Here is a 21,548-nt window from a genome sequence, read left to right as displayed (position 1 = left end):
AATATTTTATCATGATGTCTGTCACATATATTTTCTCAATATTTTTGCTTTCCTTTTTTGAAAGTATCATTGATTTTTTTCTGATTATAAAATCTCAGTATAAATTCAAAACAGAAAATTTGAAAGGTATAGAAAAGTTAAAAATAAAAAATGAAAGTAAAAGAAATATATTCTTTAGAGAGAAACGCTATTAATATTTTGTTGGGTTTTTTCCCAGTGTTATTGCTATATAACAAATTACACCAATATTGGCATTTATTACACAGAAATTGTATATGCTTCCCATCACTTAATGTTATCTGATATAATTTACTATTTCTAAAAATGTCATTCTGTTGACTACATGATATGTCATCATACAATTTACCATAGTTTGTATATCTATTTTCCTAGTGGTCAACATTTAAATTGTTTGCAGAGCCTTCTTGTTTTGTTTTGTGTGGGGTTTTTCTACCATTATAAATAGTGCCATGCTGAAATCTCATACAGAAATCCCAGTATTTATCTCTAGCTTTGGAAATGTTACTAATCGTGTAATTACTCTTTAGAAAGATTTGAACCGTTTTAATACTCTGGATCTCAACCACCAGATCATCCAATTTACATTTCCACTGATGTGTAAGAATGTCTGTCTTAAATCTTCACCAATACTATTAGCAATTTCTAATCTTTGCCAACTTGCTAGCTGATATATTGCATCTTTTGTTTCCATTTGCAATTTTTGATAATTTGTGGTGTCTGATGCCTTCCTTTTGAGGTTTGTTTTGTTGATTTCTGCTGTGTAGGTACCATGTTTAGATATCCAGGCCTACCTATGTGACCCTTGCTAAGACCTTCATTTCTTCAGTAGCTGGGATTTTCTCTTCCCTTCTAAGGAAACGTGCAATTGTATAAGCACTGACTCACACTGTCTTCATCCCGCAGTTGCTGGAGAAGGGCCTCCCTGCCATGCAGCAGCCGCTCCTTCAGGTGATCTACAGCCTGCTCAGCTACATGGACCTCTCGGTCGTTCCCATAAAGCAGTTTAACATGGAAGTCCTGAAGACCATTGAGAAATATGTGCAAGTGAGTATTTCAGTAACCTCACCTGTGAACCGATGCTTGCAGAGAGTCATTTCAGCAAGACGGCAGCACTGCATGGAGTTTTGCTTGGCCAGGCCCTCAAATGTTTGTTGATATGTATGCATAGCGTAGAGCAGTCAGGAAGGCAGCTGCCCACACCTGAGAGCGACACTGAGAAGATGGGACCAAGCCCCGTGTGCTCTTTCAAAGGACTCATTTCTGCCTCTTGGGGCTTACAGGTTGTGTGCTAAGAACACACACCTTGTGGGGAGGGCAGGGCCAGGCTCTTATACGGAGTTTCCCATTTCAAGGAAGGAGAAGGAACTTGCATATCCCAGGTTCAAGGTCAGGTGTTTCAACATACAAAGGGTTAATTCAGAGGTACAAATCACCTCTGAATTGAGGGGACGAAGGTTAACAAACTTGTGTAAATGTGCTTGAAAATACTCCAACAAACACATGCAAAATGTTGGGGGGATAAGTAAAAAAAATGACAAAATGTGAATGAGTGATTGAGAGTACGGGGGTTCATTTTACTGGTCTCTGTTTCAGTGTATATCTGAATGTTTCTATAATAAACCATCTTTTAAAAAGTTTGTTTAGACTGGCCCCAAAATCTCCACTAGTAAAGGTGAAGCTGGTATCTGAACGCAGGTCCCTGAACGCAGGGTTTCCAAAGCCAGTGCCTCCGTGGCATTGCACAGGTCCCCTTCCTAGCAGACACTTGCAAACAAGCCTAGCAAACACCCACAGATTGATTCTTCAAAGCCATATCTGAGACTACTATGGGGGAAAAGGAAAGAAATTAAAATTTTTAAAAAGAAAAATTAAGAGAGCAAACAGACCAGAACAAGTTTCTAGAGCCTAGAAGTTAAGCTGAAACACACAACCACAGACTAAAGAAGGGGGTCCCCAGGCCTCCCCCAGGTGGGGGAGGAGGGGCCAAGCTCAAGAGCTTAGACAGCCTTCTCTCCACATCTTGTCTAGTTCTCTCTTTTGTCTCAGGAGTGTACTTGGTGAGTTTCAGAGTTCAAGGGCAAATGCTAGGTTTTCTTGGTTAAACTCACTAACAAAGCAATTTAGTGCAAATTTGGACATTTCTTTCCATCTTCATTTCACCAATCACATCACTTGCTTAATTTATTACTTAATGCCTAAAAGTGATTGCCAAATTTGTTTTTTCTTTTTTGCATTTTTCAGGTTGCATTGCTCCAATAATAGTTGTGTCACATAGGCGTTTGGTAACACTTTCTCACTTCTCAACACTCACTGGAGACAAAGGGTCACTTCACATCTTTCTACAAACCGTTGGCCCTGTTTCATGGTTTTATTGGGCTGCCAATTCTTTCCTAGGCCCGTCGGCCATCTCTGGTACTAGATACCTTCTCTTGAATGGTAGCTACTGTGTTTCCCCAAAAGTAAGATCAGGTCTTATATTAATTTTTTTCTCCAAAAGACATATTAGGGCTTATGTTCAGGGGATGTCATCCTGAAAAATCATGCTAGGGCTTATTTCTGGTTAGGTCTTATTTTCGGGGAAACATGGTAAGTTCACAGTGACAGGATGACCTCTCATGCAAATTCAGTAGCGAAGGAAATATGTTTTATATCATGTGCTTTTATCTTAAAACCTAGGCAAATAATAATAATAACTTTTATCTGATTGGTTTATCTACATTCAATATTTTTGTGGGAGAATCATGTCAGTCTGCCTGGGGGTTTTCAGAAAGACAAAGATGGTAAAGTGAGTCTTACAGGAAAAGTAGGCATTTGATAAGCTGATAAGGAGAGGAAGGGCGGTCCAGGATGAGGGAGTAGCATGAGTGAGGGCACTTGCCTGGTTTGGGGAGCTCCAGGGGTGGCCTGCGGGAGGTCGCCCTGTGGCCCTGCTCAAATTGTGTGGTCTCCGCCCTGCCTGCCAGAGGGAGGCAAGGAGTGGCCTGAGGAGGTCTAGAAAGACCACTGTGGCTGGAGTGGGGTTCTGGACCGGAGTAGAGACTGCCCACAGGGAGACAGGTTCAGAGGCCCTTGAAAGAGTCCAGACAGATCTCACTTACATGTAGAATTGAAAGAACTAAATAAACAAAGAAACAAACTCATAGATACAGAGAACAAACTGATGGTTGCCAGATGGGAGGGGGATTGAAGGTGGGTGAAAAAGGGGAAGGGATTAAGAAGTACAATTGGTAGTTACACAGTGGTCATGGGGATGTAGGGTATAATATAAGGAATATTGTCAATAATATGGTAATAACTATGTATGGTGTTAGGTGGGTACTAGACTTATCAGGGTGATTGATTTGTTACGTAAATTCTAATCACTGTGTTGTACACCTGAAACTAATATAATATTGAATGTCAACTGTAATTGTAAAACAGAATGAGGGAACGGAAGGGAGAAGAGGGAAGGGAGAAGAATGAATCCAGGCAGAGGCTGGAGAGGATTCAGCTGCAAGTGCCGGCAGGAATGGAAAAGAGGGGACAAATTATCAGAAGGGAGGGAAAGAGTGGAGTTAAGAATGGCTCCTAGATTCCTGGGTTAGGTCATGAGGAAGATACGGAGCAGAAAGAGAAGAGGCCTGAGGGCAGAGGGCAGGTGCCCAGGAAGCAAATGAAGCGGGAAGAGCCTGAGAAGTGGGAGAAGGACCAAGGAAGACAGGAAACTGGGGTGGGGAGAATTCTGAGGGAGAGTGAGTGGTCAGTAGCATAAATGCATTGGAGATTTTTTTTTTCCAAATTAAGGAGGCACCACATTAGCAAAAATGGTATCTTATTTTAATTTTATTTGAATATGGACACAACTGGTCTTTTTTTGTTTGCTTGTGTCCTAAACATAGCTCATCTTATACATGAATTGTCCTTTTATGTCATTTGCCTTTTACTTATCTCGGAATTTCCTGCACTGTTTTAAATCAGTGAATTCTGACTAGTCATGAGATATTTCACTAGTTAGCATTATGTCAGGTTCAAAAAACTGAAATGCTTTTAACCATTGCGTGTTTTCTTTTCCTCAGAGCGTTCACTGGAGAGAAGCTCTGAACATCTTAAAGCTGGTGGTTTCTCGGTCAGCCAGCCTGGTTTTGCCGTCCTACCAGCACAGCGACCTCTCAAAGATGGAGATCCATCGCGTGTGGACCAGTGCTTCCAAGGAGCTGCCGGGGAAAACCCTGGACTTCCACTTGGACATTTCCGAGGTCTGCTACCTGTGTCTGTAAACTTGAGCATGAATGTGTAGTGCCAGAGATCAGATGTAGGGGCCTGGGGCTACGAGGACTAAGGCCTGAGCGAGCTTGCTTGTAAGAGCACCTTGAGTGTCATGTGCACTGGGGCTCCAATTGGCAGCTTTTAGAAATAGAAGCTACCATTATATAAAAAATGATTTTTAAAAAGGTAACGTTAACATGGAATGAATGACCTTAAGCATTTTAAACTATGGCTGTCACTCATTCTTTATCTGACAACTGTCACATCCTGTCTCTGTGTCACCTTGTTCCCTGAATTGCAGGAATACAGAATCTGCCTTTGCGGTACTTCCCGAAGTTACACTGCTTTCTAAACCATAAAATTATCTAAATTCTTTCCTTGGGGGAGAAGAGGGTGCCAGGAGAGGGACTAGTGAACCAAGCTAAGGAGTCAGGGAGAAGAGAGGGCAGGAAGTAGTCAGATTTACCTGCTGGTCTGTGAACGAACATTCGGGAGGCCTGTACTTAACCATTTTAATCTAAAGTGTAAAAGTACCTCACTTTCCTGTGTGTCTTGCCCTGTGACCCCTAAGCCCCCGCAAAGCAGAAACTACACACTGTGCATTTTGTAACCAGGGTCTGGAACGGGGTCTGGTTCATGATGGGTACGTAATAAATACTCTCCAACGCTGCTGAATGAATAAATTCACTGAAGGAACATTCCAGAACTGACTCGCTCTGGGAAGCAGGTTGTATCCAGGTTGAGTTTTCTCACATTGTGCTCTCATTGACCCTTCACCGTTTCTGTATTCTGCAGCCATGGTGATAACCTTCGTCTATATTTAGTATGTATTAATATAGGATATGAAGGTATCAAATCGATACTTTTCAGTTTTTAATATTCTTAACCTTGCTGGGGTGGGCGAAGCTACTTTTCCTCTTTGATGTAAGTTTACTCTGTTCCAAAGAGGTAGAAAGCGTGTGCCAGTCCACTGCCCAGGCCAACACCAGCTGTTTCAGGTGGAGGCCACTAGCTGGTCTGGAGGGACGGGAGCTCGGGGTGCCCACCTTGTCACCACACTCTGGGACACACAGGAAGAGAATCCGTGGCCCTGATCTCGTTCACTTAAATAACTGAAAAGTAGAAATTTCTAAATGATCGAGAGCACGTAAAGATTGGGAAAAGGGGAAGGACTTCCCGGCTCGTTTTAGGATTACGAGACATTCTTTCAAGCTTAAATACCTGAAAACTGTTTTCCTGAGTGTTTTGCTTCTAATCTTTACGAGTGGTTTCTAAACTGTGTTTAAGAACAAGCAGCTGGGTTTGTTTGCAGCTGCTAAGAGGGTAGGAAAGTATGGAAGACACAAAATGACTCAGAGTGTGTATTGAGCATCAGGAAAATGAGGCTGTTTGTAACGTTGGACAAATCTGCTCTGACTTTTAACCCAATAAGCGGTTCTTGGTTGCTGCCAGGTAGCATGACCCCAGACACCCCAGAACTGTGAATGAGGTGGAAGAAAGTTGCTTTTGTGTTCTTTCTCAAGACGCCCATCATCGGGAGGCGGTACGACGAGCTGCAGAACGCTTCTGGGCGTGATGGGAAGCCCAGGGCCGTGGCCGTCACCCGGAGCACGTCCTCCACCTCGTCGGGCTCCAACTCCAATGTCCTCGTTCCCGTCAGCTGGAAGAGGCCCCAGTATTCTCAGGTACAGAGCCCTGGACCTGCAGGCCTGGGGGAGTGTAGGGGACCTGCCAAGAGCCCGTGTGACGGGGCGTCAGCACCAGTGATGAGGACCTCTCAGCATTCCAAGGGACCCTCTCTGTCCTTGAACAGCTCCTTACATGGAGTCTGACACTGTTGCATCGACACACTGGTGCTGCTTCTCTTAAGGCTTAGACGCGAAATCGGGTCTCTTGCCCATGGTGTTCCTTCCAACACTTAAAGAAACCCTGCCCCCTCTGCCACTCACCCACAGGTGTCCTCTGTGCGCCAGGTAGCACATCCTGGGTTTCATCCAATTCTCCAATGACACTGTAGCTGCTCTCCTCTGGGCACACCCTCCACTCACTGTCCCTGCGCTCAGTCTGAGGCCCACGGAGCACAGTGGGACCACACCTGGCATCACAGACTCAGGCCACATTCATTCTATGGGGCCTGCGTCACCATACCAATGCCAGTGCGCTGTCACATAAAACCTGCATAATAGGGCTCTTTGGTGACATGTGACAGAAGCCCAGGGAAAAATTACCATAAGTGGAAAAGGAATTTATTAAAAGAAACTCTTGTGTCTTGGCTTCCAGTGCAGCTGGATTCTAGTACACAATTCAGGGCCTGGATCCTAGGCTCTGACTCTCTCTCCCTGTTTCTCTGTCCCTCTCTCCCTTTCTCTCTCTGCCTGCCTCTCTCTCTCTGTCTCTTTCTTTCTCTCTTTATGTTTCTGTGTGTGTGTGTGTGTGTGTCTTTCTGCCCCACTTCTCACTGCCCCACCCTTCCTAGGCTTGGCCCTGCCTTCCTCTCTGCTGATGTCATTCTCTGGCAGGCTTTTCCTATATGAGGCAGCAGCCACCTCTGGCAGCCCCAGACTTACATGGTCTCCTGCTCTGACAATTCCCTCCCCACACCCAGTTGTAGGAAAAGGACTTGCAGCACTTATGAGGATGGCAGGGCCACCTGGGTGGGACAGGAGCATCCATCTCTAGTAGGTGCCAGGCAGGAAAAAGCACTTTGCATGCGCAGCAGGGCTCACCTTCACTGTCAGGTTAGGGAAACGGTCACAGCACAGCGCCCGCTGCGGGAATATAGCAGGTCCTGGGAGCGCTCACTGAGTTGCTGAGTGAGGGCGCCCACTATACTTTATTGGGGACTTGGCAAAGAAAGGAAAAGTGTACACCCCATCCCACATTCCCCTGTACCGACCCTTCCCAAAATACTCACTAAAATGTAGGGAAGTGGTTTACAAACTCCTGCCTGCCTTCAACACTGAAAAGCCACTGTATAGAGCGTCCCTTCCCTAATTTGGAAATAAGGATGCAGTGAACAGGTCCATTAGGAGAGAAAGTCTGTGCATGACACTGGCCTCCCAGCAGTCTCCACACAAACGGAAATCAGATTGAAGGGAAAGCTCACTTTAAACAGTGGGAAGGTGCCTTGAGAAGTGGTGACGCACACTTAACATTTCTAAGACCTCATTACTTCCTTTCTGTTCTCAACCCACCGAGCACTCTGGGACCTGGTTTATCTGTGTCCTTGGAAATGTGATGGGCTGCACAGGAATCTCCATGCTTAAGGGGCCAAAATGTAAGGTTTATGAACAAAACCAAAAGGTACTAAACTGTTTGACTTCGGAAGAATAAACTGAGAAAGATTTAATCTTGCAAATAATTTCTTTAACTCTGCACAAAGTTAGTCTCCCCTTTGAGGAAACAGATTTGTGCTGTAACTTAATAGATTTCATTTAGGTGTAAGGAAAGCCTTACTAATGCCGGAAGTTGTAGCATTCAAGGAAACATTGATTATTGAGGGCAGGAATGAGTATCTCCTGCAGAACGTTGGGACTGATTTTCAGACCCCCTGCCCTTGGGAAAATTTCCATCAGCACTGTCCTAAGGTGACCCTTACTTTACATTTTCTAACAGTCACTTAAAAAAAAAAAAAAAAAAAAAAGGTTTAAAGGAACAGGTAAAATGAATTTTAATAACATATTTCCTTTAACCTAATATATCCACAATTTTATTATGTCAACAGGTAATCGATGTTACTATTATTAATGAGACGTTTTACATTTTTTAAAACCAAGTCTGCGTGTATTTTACATCTGTTCTCACTGTCCACATTTCCAGTGTGGTGGCCCTGTGTGGCCAGAGGACACACCATTCGAGCAGATTTGGTCACAAGATGCCATGATGACAACCTGCCTGTGTGTTTCTTTTCCAGAAGAGGACAAAGGAGAAGTTGGTACACGTCCTTTCTCTGTGTGGCCAGGAAGTGGGGTTAAGCAAAAATCCATCAGTAAGTTCTATCATGTATCACATGTATTTTGATGTCATATCTTTCTTGCCTTTTGTCTGTTTTTCCCTTTGGTCAAAACAAGTTTAGAGGATTCACCTATGACATGTATCATATCCACCTTCTAGATCAAACCCCTAGATCATTTCTTCCCACACTGTGATTTTTAATGTCAGTTCAAAAACAATGAAAGATTTTGTTGGCTAGTTGTTCTAGTTTGTCTGTAAATAATTCTCAGTTATCTTCATTTTTTTAAATTTCTTAGATTTTTCTTATAAAAGTGCCCAGCTTCCTAACTATATGTATGTGATGATCTCAGCACTACCATATCTGATTGCTTTTGGGTAAAATTTTACTCTGTACACACACCTCTTACTGTTATGTCATTATTTTACTCACATACAATAAAGGTGAAAATGACACACTATCATGCTTTTTTCTCATATAAACTTCCTCTGATGTTACAGTTTATAAAAACCATGCCATCAGACTTCGGAATAGCTGAATAATTAAAGTATTAGGAGTTAGCTTCTGAAGCCTTCATAAAATTTAGAAAATTCAAATTGTGTGTGTGAGTCTATTGTAGGAAAAGCAATAAAAAATCTCAGGGTTTGGTTTCACCAGGTATATTTTTATTTCATTTCTAACACAACATCTTTATTATTAGCAAAAAAAAAAAATTCAAGCTAAATAATTTCCCAAATAAAGTAAGAATTCATGAACGGTGTCTCTGGGAGCTATTTTTCAAGTCCCTGCTCTATCTGCTGACATGGTTCGTGAACACGTGGAATAGTGGAGGCTCATAATTTCATAAATACTTGCTGAAGGGCCAGTGAATCTTTTTTATGGTGTGGGAAGGTGCCCAGCCCGCCATCTGCTCGGCTCGGCCTCCACTGAAGTCACCTTTTGAGTGTTATTGATCAGTGGGTTTGTGGCTGCTCCTGTGACATTGATTAGGGCAGAGGGAACCAGGTGACAGTGGCAGGGGCAGGCAGAGCACCCGAGCCCATGGGGAGAGAGACGGGAGCATGCTGACTCAGCAGTGCAGCTCTGCCAGTGAGGGCCACTTCTCACCCCCGGCAGTGCTGCATGCTCCTTCAGGTCCACGTGCCTCCCTCTGTGCCCAAGCCCTTTGTGGCTAGAAAGGTTTGCCTGGGAGGTGCTACAAGTAAGAGCAGCAGCTCTGCGAGGAAAGGGAGCCCTCAGCGAGGAACAGGTTGCCTTCCTGTCTCACTAGCAAGTCGGCCTTCCATGCTGTCTGTCTCATACACCCATTCATAAACTGTGTGTCACCTACGTTTCATGAGAACACAGTGTGTGTCATGGCTGAGCTTAAACACTGGAGGAAAAGAACACATGCAAAGTCCTCTCACTCTTTCGTTACGTTTGAGACATATCTGCTATGCTTAAATTTTTAGAGGTGATTTGCCTGCTTTTCAAGGAAAAGCAGACATAGTAATGGGTAAACAAGGACTGTTGGGCACCTTACTTAATATCCATCTGTGTGAGGAGAGGAGGCACAGCCCAGCGTTAGCTCCGTTGGCAGCAGGTTTTTTCTACAGAATTCTAGTAACGTGGCCCAATGGGAAGAATGTAAACACAGAAGTGAATTTTAAAATGTTAACATATTAAATAGTTTAATAGGAAAAGAGTCTTCTTTTGTTTGAATGAACTGGACAGGAATTTAAGGATAAATTTTGAGCGTGGTAGCTCAGCTACGCTTCTGTAATTCAAATGAGAAAGTACTGTGCTTTTTGGCTTGTTTCTTATTCCTCAGCAGTTCCTGATTTATCTGTAAAAGGGTTAAATCCTGTGCTCTCAGCTTATTCTACAATTACATCTTGGTGTCTGGAGTCCTGAATATATTGTGTGGTAATATGCATGTGGTATGTGTGTGCGTACAAGTTCTAACTTCAGTCCGTTCAGAAACAGTGGAAAATTTTTTGGCTGCTCTGGTTTGTCTGTGAACACACAGTCAATTCACACACACACACACACACACACACACACACACACACGCAGTTAGGATCCAGTCTTCGTCCATTCAGAAGCCACGACTTGACTCTGGAACATTTCCCGGGGGTGAACTTGTGTCTTTGCACTGAGTCGAATCTGAAGGCACCTGTCCAACATAAATAATAAAAGAACATTCTAAAAATACCCGCTTCGGGGACTAGGTGTGTACTAGAAACACAGCGGGGACGGGTTTTTGTAGCACAGACAACCAAAGGGGCCGGGTGCTCAGGCAGGCGTCTTGCCTCGTCGTAGGTGATTTTCTCCTCTTGCGGGGACTTGGACCTGCTGGAGCACCAGGCGAGCCTGGTGTCCTCGGAGGACGGCGCCCGCGAGCAGGACATGGATGACACCAACAGCGAGCAGCAGTTCCGGGTCTTCAGGGACTTCGACTTCCTGGACGTGGAGCTGGAGGACGGAGAGGTACAGTCTGCTCTGAAAGTCACCCACTGACTAACGGCAGGCCCTTTGCACCCGCTAAATCCGTAACAGTCTGTCACTGGGAAGTTGTAAACTTTATTTTGAACCAACTTCTTCAGAGGACAGTGGCTTGGCCTTGGCTCAAGTCACCACGCCCTTCCTGTCTGAGCCGCAGCACAGTCTGCCAGGCTATTTTTAAATGGCCGAGGTCTCACTGTCTGTCCACACAGAGGCTGGATGTGTGTGTAGTCCAACAGGGAACGTTTTCTAAAAAACACAAATTACGCGCGCTTGAGCCTGCTCACTGGCACATGGGGAAAACATTCTGAGGGTCCAGTGACTTCCAGTGGGAAACTGCTCGCTCCATCACTTCAAAGCTGGCCTGCTCCAACATGAGTGGCCGGTGAAGCCGTGAGAACGTAGAACAGGACAGGAGAGGTGGCTGTGCTGTGGGTGGGAACCATGTTCCCACTCATGCAGCAACTGAGGCAGATCCATTCATCTGAATGAGTGATAGGGTCAAAAAATGCCTTGAGTTTTGAAACCTGGGGTTGGAAGGAAGTGTGTCATCCCTTTGCTCCCGTGTTGACAGCTTGGGGTATGTCCCAGCTGAGAGGTAGTCTTATGCCTCAAAGGATGACAATGACAGTCACTGAAGCAAGGTTGGCACATGTAAAAATGCCTGGTACCGGGCCAGCTCATGGTATTTCTCAATACCCTTAAGCCTGTGTGTATGTAACTACATATACTCTGTTCCCCAAAGCAAGGGCTTTCTGCTGGTCTGACACTGACCACAGAGGCCCAGATTCAAAGTTTACCATACACTGTGCTGGGGAGGCACCTCCTAACTTAACTGTAAACCCACCTTCCCTAAAAAGGTCTGGTTGCTGACTAACCCGCTCATGTGGAGGGGATGTCCAGGAGCCATCCACTCTTGTCCCTGGGCCACTGCAGACCCTGGATGTCTGCACCAGCGAGGGGCAGTCCTGCCCTAGGAACAAACAATGTTTTCTTTATGGATTCTTTCCCTGGAAACCAAGTTTATCAGACCTAGCCCTTAACGAGTCTCAAGGCACTGACTGCAAGCCATCCTTAAAATGTCAGCTTTTCGCTTTGAGCTGTTCTAGAACCAGTAGAACATATTACAGAGTTTTCTGACTGTTAATCATAATCAGTGATAAATCAGTCACTAATTGTGGTGAGGACTGTTGAAAAAGTGTAAAGCAAAATACAACAGTTTTGAATACTTTCAAAATGTGTCTGCACAAGAGCTACGTGGAGTGTCAAAAGATTAGCTCCCTGAGCTGGGCAACTGACCCCATCTTTCCTCCTGGGCTGGAATTCCAGCTCGGGCCCCCTCTTCACTCTGGAAGTGAAACTAATGAGGGAAAAAGTGATGAAGCAAGAGACGCATCATTTTCCAGACTCAGCCAAAGAAAAATGTGTTGTGTGAAGTGACCGGCAGGAATGACATAAAGCAGGAGAATCAGACATGATTATAGAACAACTAACAAAGTTAGTTCTATCAAAATAAAAGGAGAGGAAGTCTGAGATGTCCGTCACTTGAGAATAAATACGACCCCAGTGTTTCTCAGGGACAATAAGTAGCAAATACTACCCCTTCTTCTAGTGTTCTCTGTTGTCCTGGCCAACAGGAACTAAAGCATCCTGGTGATGACTTCATCTTGGATGACGGAGATCGCATAAGACCCTCACAAGTGTGCAAGCACATGTTTTATCCAAATAGACTAAAGCGCGTGAGAAGTTTGCTGCATCTCAGTCGGTTATAGTAAGGGGTTCTAACGAGCTTATAGAGGGGTAGCGTGAAAATGCCTGCACTTGAGAGCCCTACACATCCAACTCTGAATTTCAACTCTGCCATTGACCTGGCTGCCTGCCCTTCAGCACAGTGCAGCTGCCTCATCTGTTCAGTGGGTATGGTGATGCCGCCTACAGAGTGGGTGTGAGGATTTAGTAAGATAATCTATGTGAAGCGTCACACAGTGTCAGGCACACAGACAGCATTCGCAGTGTCCGCTTCTTCATGCTGTCACTGGTGAATAATTTCAGTCTTTCCACAATTATTTAAGAAAAAAAAAAAAGGACTTTTCTTTTTGTCATGTCTGTTCCTTTTCCTTAAATCGACTCAGAATGTATAGCTGATGAATATCTGTAAGAGTTGGCCCAGGGATTTTGCAGAATCTTTAAAAGGTGCTTTGTCTTTGCTCGTATCTGCACATCAGCAGTGAACAGGTCACACGCACACAACAGCTTTGGGAGCATGATCAGGTGACACCACCTTTTTTCCAGTTGATGACCCTAATTCATTTTTCCATGACATTTAACAATTTTCTCACAAATACTTAGTCATTCCCCCAAAAAAACGTGTTGTGGAGACCAAAGTTGCCATTAAAATGGAAAGCTTTTCCCAAAATTGCATTTATGATTTGTTATCCCGAGCCATCATCCACTTCTATGAGGTTTGGAATTTCTGGTATTTGATGCTGATTTTTCTCTGTGGGGCTTGTGTACCTTTCCTTTTTTTTTAAAATTGCACCAACTAAAGTATATATTGTTAGCACTGTTCGTTGTGTTCAAACTAAGACAAAAGCACTCGAGTATCTTTAATATAACATTTTAAATAGACCTTTTATTTGTTTTTCTGTCCATTCAATCTGCTACCCAGGAGCTTCAGGTAAGAGGATGCTCTTTTTAATTCTCATGTGCTAGTCGATGTTTTGTTTTGTTTTGGTTTGGTTTTTTGCATCATAGCAGATTTATAACCACATAATTGCTTCTTCCTCCCGTCTAGCGTATGTGTGCCTATTTGCGTGCATATTTACATTGAGGGGTATGTGATGTAAGAAGTATTTTTCTTGGCTGCTCTAGTACGGAAGTATTTTCTAAAGCATAGATACAAGATTTAAAATCCTTATATGCCTGGTTCTGGGAGTTGCATGATTATATCCCTTGCAAGAGAGTTTTTAAATATGATCCAAGGGAGTCCTATGGTTTCTTATCAGGCAGTTGCACGACTAGATTGTTTGTTGTTAAATTCTTTTATTAAAGGTGAAATCAACTAGTTGCATCTAACAATATATCATAGACGCTTCCAATGGAATACTTTTGTTTTCCAGGAATTAGGAGCTATCTTTGTATGGTGACTGTATAAATTTTCATCCAATTGAGGACCCTTTTGCAAGTAAATGGGCTGCTAATAACTAATATTTACACCTGGACAGCAGGCATAAACCAGGGTCCTGCTGGGCAGGATGACCGGGGACCCATGACCACCCTGCACCTATGTCCTACCCTATTAACTCTGAGTAGATACATTTGGGGGGCATATTTTGACCACAGTGCAACCCAGTTCCTTCAACAATAATTCTTGTTTGATGGAATTCCAATATCAAAAAAATTATTTCAAAGACTATTATTTCCCCCTTTTCCAGAATGTTCACTCATTATTGCTTTCTCATCTCCTTATAAATCCTGAGGGGTTATCTAAGTTTGATAACTGACATATGCAAATTGCCGATCAGGAATAGTTAGCCAGCTTCTAAATTTTCTCACACATAGAAAATCTGTTGTGATCAGTAAAACACTGTTTGGACTTTTGAGCTCATTTGTAACATAACTTGCAGATCTGGCCTTTGGATGTAGGAAAGGTGGAGGGTCGCTCCCCCAACAGGTATTCCTGGGCCACGCTGAGAAGGCATGCTTGGCCTTAAATCAGCATGGACTGTCTGTCACTTAGGCGAGGCTACAACCCTGTCCTTCTCAGACACCACCAGGAAACAAGGTCAGCACCCTTGCCTCGAAGGGAGCCATTAGGTCCTCTAGCAAAACATCCAGGTATTATCCCCACAGGAATGGCTTTCCCTGACTCCCCATCCTCATGTCTGATTCATCCGGTTCCCAGCAGAGCTGCAGTCAAACCAACAGTCACAGCAACCCACGCCAGGTAGCCTCCTGTGACCTAGACTCTGCGCCTCTCTACAGCTCATGGTCAGTCTCAGGTTCATGGGGAGAGCTCGTCCCACCCACCCACTGACTCGGTGCAAGACAACCAGTTTTATGGATTTACGTTTTATATTTATATTTGTATATTCCTCCCAGTCATTTTCACATTCTTTTTTCTCTGTGTAGTACTCTCATTTTTCTTTACATTTTTTTTCTTTTAATTTCTTCACACATTGCATTTCCTTTTTCTTCCCAGAACTCTTGCCTTTTCCACATTTTTTTAACTGAAATAAATAGCTATTTTTAAATCCCAGCACAACAGGCTTTTCCACCATAAAAAAAAAAAAAAAACTATTTGTGGTAATTCATGCCAGCAGATGCAGATAAAAGGAACACATGCACATAAAACAGCAGACACAGCTGAAGAATGTGGAAATTACATTCTGAGTGATTCTCTTGATAATCAGCCCGTCCTAAGAACAGTCGTGAATAGCATAAATGGGTGTGAATACTGATCATTTCTATGTCATATCCAGAATGTGTTTGGGATTCTTACCTGTTGCCTTCTACCATGAATTGCCAAAACAGACTTTGGGAAAACTAGGAATCTGTTATGTGAGAAATCTGTGAGAATATTCTGGCAAGGTTTGTTTCACTAGGAGCGAGAAGAAATAGACCCTAAGCCAGAGGAAGACTAATCAGTTGAGAGCTCACTAATTTTAACAGTCATTTGCATCTCTCATATTATTATGCTATTAACAGAGCTCTCGTCAGAAAAAGTTATTTTATTTCAGTGAGCCATCAGACAGTGTTTCAACTGACTCAAATGGAAGGAGTCTATGCTAGATTTTATTCAGATTACCTATTTGTTTAGGTTAAAATTTGCTTACCAATCAGTGGGATGGGTAATATTTCTCTTCCTTTATTCATTCCTGTCTTAACAGGGAAAAAACACCCAAGTTAGTTTCTAGGAAAACATTTTATGTTGGTCAACTAAAATTACTTGATATCAGATGGTTTATAGAGAAAGTCTGAGGTCCAGCTCAAAGCGGAGCTGTCTTTAACACTTACACTGCCACCTAGCTCAGTTCTCGGTAAGTTATATAGTAGAGGTCAGCAATGATGCTTGGACCCAAGTCAATCATTAATAGCCCAGGGAAATAACTCTTTCTGTGTTGGGACAATTATTTAAAGCTGAATCCTTTTGCTGTGGTCTCTGCGTCGTGCATGACCGGCCGATTCTCCCAGCTGCTCTCAACGGGCTTTATCTCTGCATTTTACCTGTAAAAACACTGGCATGTTCGCCTGATGCTTTTCCCCCTAATACCCAGAGCACATGGAATGTGCTAGAAGCATAGCTCCTACTTGTTCTCCTTCTGAGGACAGCACTAAACAAGGGCGCGGACACACCTCTTTTGAAGTTGTTTTACTATGAATGGTCTCTCTCTCTCCCAGATTTTTGGAAACATGGACCATTTATAGAATTTACCCAAATCAACTTTTAAAAACCAGTATTACCCACCATGCTGCAGAAAAGTGTGTGATCACGACTACCTGTGACTTAATACACATGAAGGTGACAGTCGTATGCTTTTGCTCCTTCTCACGTCATGTCAGAAAATATTTGGTACCAGAGGACATGAGGGCTTGAGAGCTCATGATGGAAATAATCTGTTTCTCAGCCATGAGTCATTCACTGTGTGAAGGTGTGAGCAGATTTGGCTGTAAAAAGAAAAACCCATCTGATGGTGTGATTTCAGGGTGAGAGTGTGGACAACTTCAACTGGGGAGTCCGCAGGCGTTCTCTGGACAGTCTGGACCAGTGTGCCGTGCAGCTTCTGGAGGACCGCCAGCTGTCAGGAAGCGCTCCCAGCCTAAACCAGAGGGGCCATGAGGACTCCGACGAATCATCCGAGGAGGAGGACCTCACGACAAGCCAGCTCCTGGAGCACTCGGACCTTGTGAGTAGGGCCCTCCCACTGGAGGGACACTTGGTTCTGGAACTAAAGCAGCAGCACTGTGTCCCATGGCAGCTGCAGAAACGCACTGTGCCACTAAACTAAACTCCGAGCCGTAGGACGCTGTCCAGCTCAGCGTCACTGAGCTCAGCGTCACTGGCCTCTTCTCTGCAGGTTCCAAGTGGAAACAAAACCAGGGGGTGGGGGACAGGGTGTCTTTGTAATAAGCCCTGGAAACCATGCAACCTGTGAGGGCCTAGCTGTTCCCCCAAATAACTTTTATGATTTCCAGGTCTCTTTTAAAACTTCCTGAGACATCTGAAGATTGAGGAACTATGACAGACGGGCGTTTTGATGTGATTATCTGAAAATATGGGTATTCGTGTTTCAGAGGGCTGGGCCACCACCAGGGAGCCAGCTCCTATGTTTACGTTCTAATAACCGTGGACTATGCACCTTAAACAAGACCTGTCACCCAACAACTAGCTCGCACAGTGGTCTGTGTTCTTCTGTGCTTTTACAGACACTTCACTCTGCATTCTGTTTCCTTTACTTTGTCAACAGATCATGAACCTGTCCCCTTCTGAGGAGGCCAGTCCCATGGGCGCGCTCACCGCAGCCTGTGATGGGGCCCCCACTGACCCGCGTTCCTTTGGTACCAGGATGGCCAGCTTTGACTCTCCCTTGCCGGATGTGCATAATCTGCAGATTTCTGAGGGTTCCAAGGTAAAGAGATTTGGGCAATTATGATCTTAGCTTGCTTGCTTTTTTTTTTTGCTTTTTTTTCTTTTTTTGTAGTTTTCTTAAAGAAAAAAGTCCTTCCAATTTTCTGAGAATTCTTGGGCAGTTGGAAGTGGAAGGACTGTCTTTCTCTTTCTTACTTTCTTTGACGTAATTGAGTGTGTGCCCCTAAGCCTGTGTTTTGAGGTTGTTTCACCCTCACGACTTCAGAAGCTTTCTTGTTGGTCAAAAGAGATTTAGTCTGAGGTCTTTTTAAAATGAAAGTCTGCGTTTTCCATACAGTGAGCAGGCCTGGTTAATGGCAGAACAGACTGGCGTGTGTCTGAGATCCCTGTGACTGGGAGACTGCTGTTCTCTGTCACGACTTTCATAAAACAATATGCTGAGGGAAGCGTGGGTGTGCGCATGTGCTTGGGGAAATTTTTTCCTATGTAGGAACCAATTATACAATTTGTACATTGATTCAATCCTTGGCTTTTGGCGTACTATCAGAATTTTCAGTATTAATCACAGTATTATGCACAAAAGGGATTTGCCCAGAACATTCCTAGCCAGGCCCTCTGAGGAGAAAAGTAAGTAATGGATACAGTTTTCAGTTTTCTTATTTAAAAGAAAAATCTAACAACATATATGTCATTTAAAGTTTATTTTATCCAAATTCCCAGAAAATATCCTGTCCGTAGAACTGCCCATTCCCATACTGTGTTCACATATGCACCTATCAGATTAGAATTTCCTTTATTAGATGTGCCAAAATATGCTATTGCTGTTAGGGTAAAGTATTCTTGGAGTTTGATCATGATAGTATAAGTTTGAAAGAGAAAATAAAACAGAAATATTTATAAAAGTATATTCTCATACTTCTAATAGAAAAAAACATAATACTGGCTATTCTGTATTCTTTTATAATACACTAAAAATAGATCTGAGATCTAGCGGAATCTTACATGCTTCAAACCAAGGACAACCAACCAAATTGCAATCACCTAAAAATATTGAAGCTTAAAGAAAAATTATTTCTAAGATTGCCCCCATTGCAAAGGGACTATGATCAAAGATTCTTAGAGTTAGCAGAGTCCTTTTTTAGCCAAAAAATAAAGGGGGGGGGGGGGCAGAAGGGAAACTTCTGAGATTAAAATGCTAGAATTCTAAGATTAAGAAAGTAAATTTCATGGAAAGGACGTCATAAAATATATGTGACATTATTAGCATTTGATATTTTTCAGCCTTGGAATGGGCATTTTCTCAATTTTTCTAATTTGAGTGCTAAATTATGTAGATTTCTCAGAGGGAGCACTGCTTAAGTAATATTTTTAGGCACTCACACAGAAATCATCTAATTTCATCAAGGAAAGGTTGAGTTTCATTTCTGAAAAGCTATCTGTTTTCACATAATCTGGGTTTATGCAATCTTTGATATATCTGTGATGTTACAAAGAGAAAATGAAAGATATTTTTATGAGAACTCAGCCATGCCCTAAGATTAAGTTTATGTACACTAATAACCCGGGCCAGTCACCAGGGGCCAGTCTCGTTGGCAGCACTGTAGTTTTAAAAAGCAGGAAGCAGCAGATATGGATAAGCCTCTGAAACTCAGGATTTACAAGCACTTCTTTCAAAGACATGAGATATGCTGTTTCCCTAACATGTCTTTAAACACCCCTGTCAATTTCCCTATTAATCCTAGATTCAAAGTACTAAATGGATGGCCAGATATCAACCCGTGACAATGCTCTCTTTCATATACGTTTCTGTTTTGCCCAGATTTTGTTTTTGTTTTAAGAAAATGACTCCCTGAAACTGTATGTGGAATTTCTTCCTCTCCTCTTCTGTCTGTAACCCAGTTGCCTTCCTTCCTCCCATAGAGAACAATCAGTCAGTTTTCCAGCTGATTTCTGCCTGGCCCAGGTTCAAGCCCCGCCCCTTTTCCGTTTTACTTGTTTGGGCTGGCTCTTTCCTGGCCCTAGTGGATGGTGGTCCTGCCCGCCCTGCAGCCCTCCCATTTCACTGCTCCTTCTACATTTTATAGCGACCTGAAGCAGCCCCGCATATCTGTTCCCTTCAAGGGCTGTTCCCAAGAGTAAAGCATGTACATCAATGGCACTTAGAGGATTTTCAGGATGGGAAGGCCAGTCAGGTGGCTCACTCAGGCACACTGAACATGTTTCTTGAGTCACGAGTCACTGAAGATTCTGAATTCCAGTTTTCTGTGAGTGAGGGATTCTGTATTGGAGAGTTAACTCTCGAAAGGCTGGGGTTGTTCAAGAAGGAGCTCTGAACCCAGCGGCAGTGTTTCTAGTCCCAGCTCTGGGTCTGATGAGACCATGAGGCAAGCCCCTTTCCCACGTGCAGGCAGCATCGTTTCCTCACCTATAAAATGTGGGTGTGGGACTGGAGGTGGGGGAGGGGGGAGTGACACTATGGTCTTTTCCAAGTTCAGCATTTTTACTCCATAATCATGGGTCAAATACGGTAACCTACTGAGAACCTCTGGGAACTATCATGAAGAAGACTGAAAAGAGATAAAGAGTGAACTGTACTTCAGAGGATTCCTGAGTCCAGTTATAGCAATGGATTGCAGTGCAGCTAGAAAACAAATACCCCCAACTTCTATCACTGTTGGGATTTCAGCCTCTTGGTCTTTGGTGGAACCGATGTCCCTGTGTGTTCTTACATATTGGGGGATTCTTTTCTCTCCTCACTTCCCAGGCTGAAGCTGTCCAGGAGGAGGAGGACACAACCGTGCATGAGGATGACCTTTCTGGCTCCATCAATGAACTCCCAGCGACTTTCGAATGCAGCGACAGCTTTAGCCTGGATATGACTGAGGCGGAGGAAAAGGGCGGCCGGGCCCTGGACCAGTTCACTCTGGCAAGGTATAGAGGGCCTGGGCGGAAATGAGTGGCACTGGTGCACATGGCCCATGGGGTGCCTCACTGTCACTCAGGTTGAATGTCACACTCACACTGCTGGGACTTTGAGTCCAAACTGACACAGAAACTGGAGGGCGCCTGGCATGTTGGAGTCATTCACCCCCAGCGTAGGGCCTATGTCCAACCAAAAAGGTACTCATATAAGAACTCATAAAGCCACCAAGCGGCCTGGGGACAAGGTCCAAGCCTTGTAAGCTTTGCAAATAAGCAGGATTGGCAAGCCTTGGAAATGAGGACTTCCTTCCATTTTGAGTTAAAGGACCAGAACAACTGAATACCTACTCTTTTTTTAAGTGGGTGACTTCCAGCTGTAGTGCTGATATTTCTGAGATGAGTGAGATAGTCAGATAATATGAATGGGAAGAAATATAAAGAAGAAGAGATACAAACACTAATGTGGTATCTAGAATAAATCACTAATAATGCTACAGATTTACTTCAGAAGAAAGAATTCTAAAATAACTCTTCTGAACGTTGAAAATATGAACTAAGTCAAAGCTTCGGCTATGGCTAGACAAAGGCTTCTGTTATGAGGACCGGTGTCCCTTCACCGAGGACACAGCTACAGTAACACCTGGACAAAAATTTGCCTGTCACTTTTGTTCTTAACCTCTGCTTTCTCAGTTCCTCTCTGCATGTCTCTTCTTTCCTTTCCTCCCCCCACTCTTCTTCTGGGCATTTATGCATATGCAGTCATTAAGGAAAAGTTAAGAGTCAAAGTTTTTGTTATAATTTTTATAATGAATGCCAAGGCCTGAAAAGGCCAAATGCAGAAAGGAGTGGCCAGCCAGGAGCGAGGGGCCGTGACTGAAGGCTGAAAGAGGTCTCAAGTCCGCAGAAAGGAAGTTGGAATTGGCAGCACAGACATTCTGGAAGCGAAAGTTCTGTGTTCTAGAATCCAAAAGAATCTTGGAGACCTCTGAATGAAGGCCCATTCCCAAAGCAAACCTCGAAGGGAGGCCTGGGCAGAGTGGGCCCCTGGTGAGGCTGTCTGAAGGTCAGCACGTAGGCCACAGGTGAGGAACGAGAAGGAACTCGCTTCTGACACAGCCGTTTTCATTTCTTCCAGCTTCGGGGAAGGTGACAGGGGAGTCTCCCCTCCCCCCTCTCCCTTCTTCTCGGCCATTCTCGCCGCGTTCCAGCCCGCGGCCTGTGACGACGCAGAGGAAGCCTGGCGAAGCCACATCAACCAGCTCATGTGCGACTCAGACGGCTCTTGCGCGGTGTACACTTTCCACGTGTTCTCCTCCTTGTTCAAGGTGCGGTGCC

General features: G+C 43.9%; 1 protein-coding gene across 8 annotated transcripts in view; it reads left to right on the top strand.

Moving 5' to 3' along the window:
• Positions 1–21,548, top strand: part of FRY (FRY microtubule binding protein) — a 433,975-nt gene that overhangs the window by 373,434 nt on the left and 38,993 nt on the right. For 7 of the 8 annotated variants that reach the window (XM_074330087.2, XM_019749603.3, XM_019749609.3 and 4 more), the window contains 9 exons: positions 925–1,065; positions 4,077–4,256; positions 5,790–5,951; positions 8,180–8,254; positions 10,520–10,687; positions 16,408–16,608; positions 17,170–17,331; positions 20,056–20,222; positions 21,349–21,538. In XM_074330087.2, the coding sequence (XP_074186188.1) occupies positions 925–1,065; positions 4,077–4,256; positions 5,790–5,951; positions 8,180–8,254; positions 10,520–10,687; positions 16,408–16,608; positions 17,170–17,331; positions 20,056–20,222; positions 21,349–21,538 (1,446 nt within the window). Of the gene's footprint in view, positions 1–924; positions 1,066–4,076; positions 4,257–5,789; positions 5,952–8,085; positions 8,255–10,519; positions 10,688–16,407; positions 16,609–17,169; positions 17,332–20,055; positions 20,223–21,348; positions 21,539–21,548 lie in introns of those variants that run through there. The other variant, XR_012495619.2, reaches the window with a different exon arrangement.

This window comes from Rhinolophus sinicus, chromosome 16, assembly GCF_057876585.1.
Source record: "Rhinolophus sinicus isolate RSI-liver-muscle chromosome 16, RSI-T2T, whole genome shotgun sequence".
Lineage (NCBI taxonomy): Eukaryota > Metazoa > Chordata > Mammalia > Chiroptera > Rhinolophidae > Rhinolophus > Rhinolophus sinicus.
The sequence above is the reverse complement of the archived record's forward strand: the minus strand, read 5'-3'. Positions and strand labels throughout refer to the sequence as shown.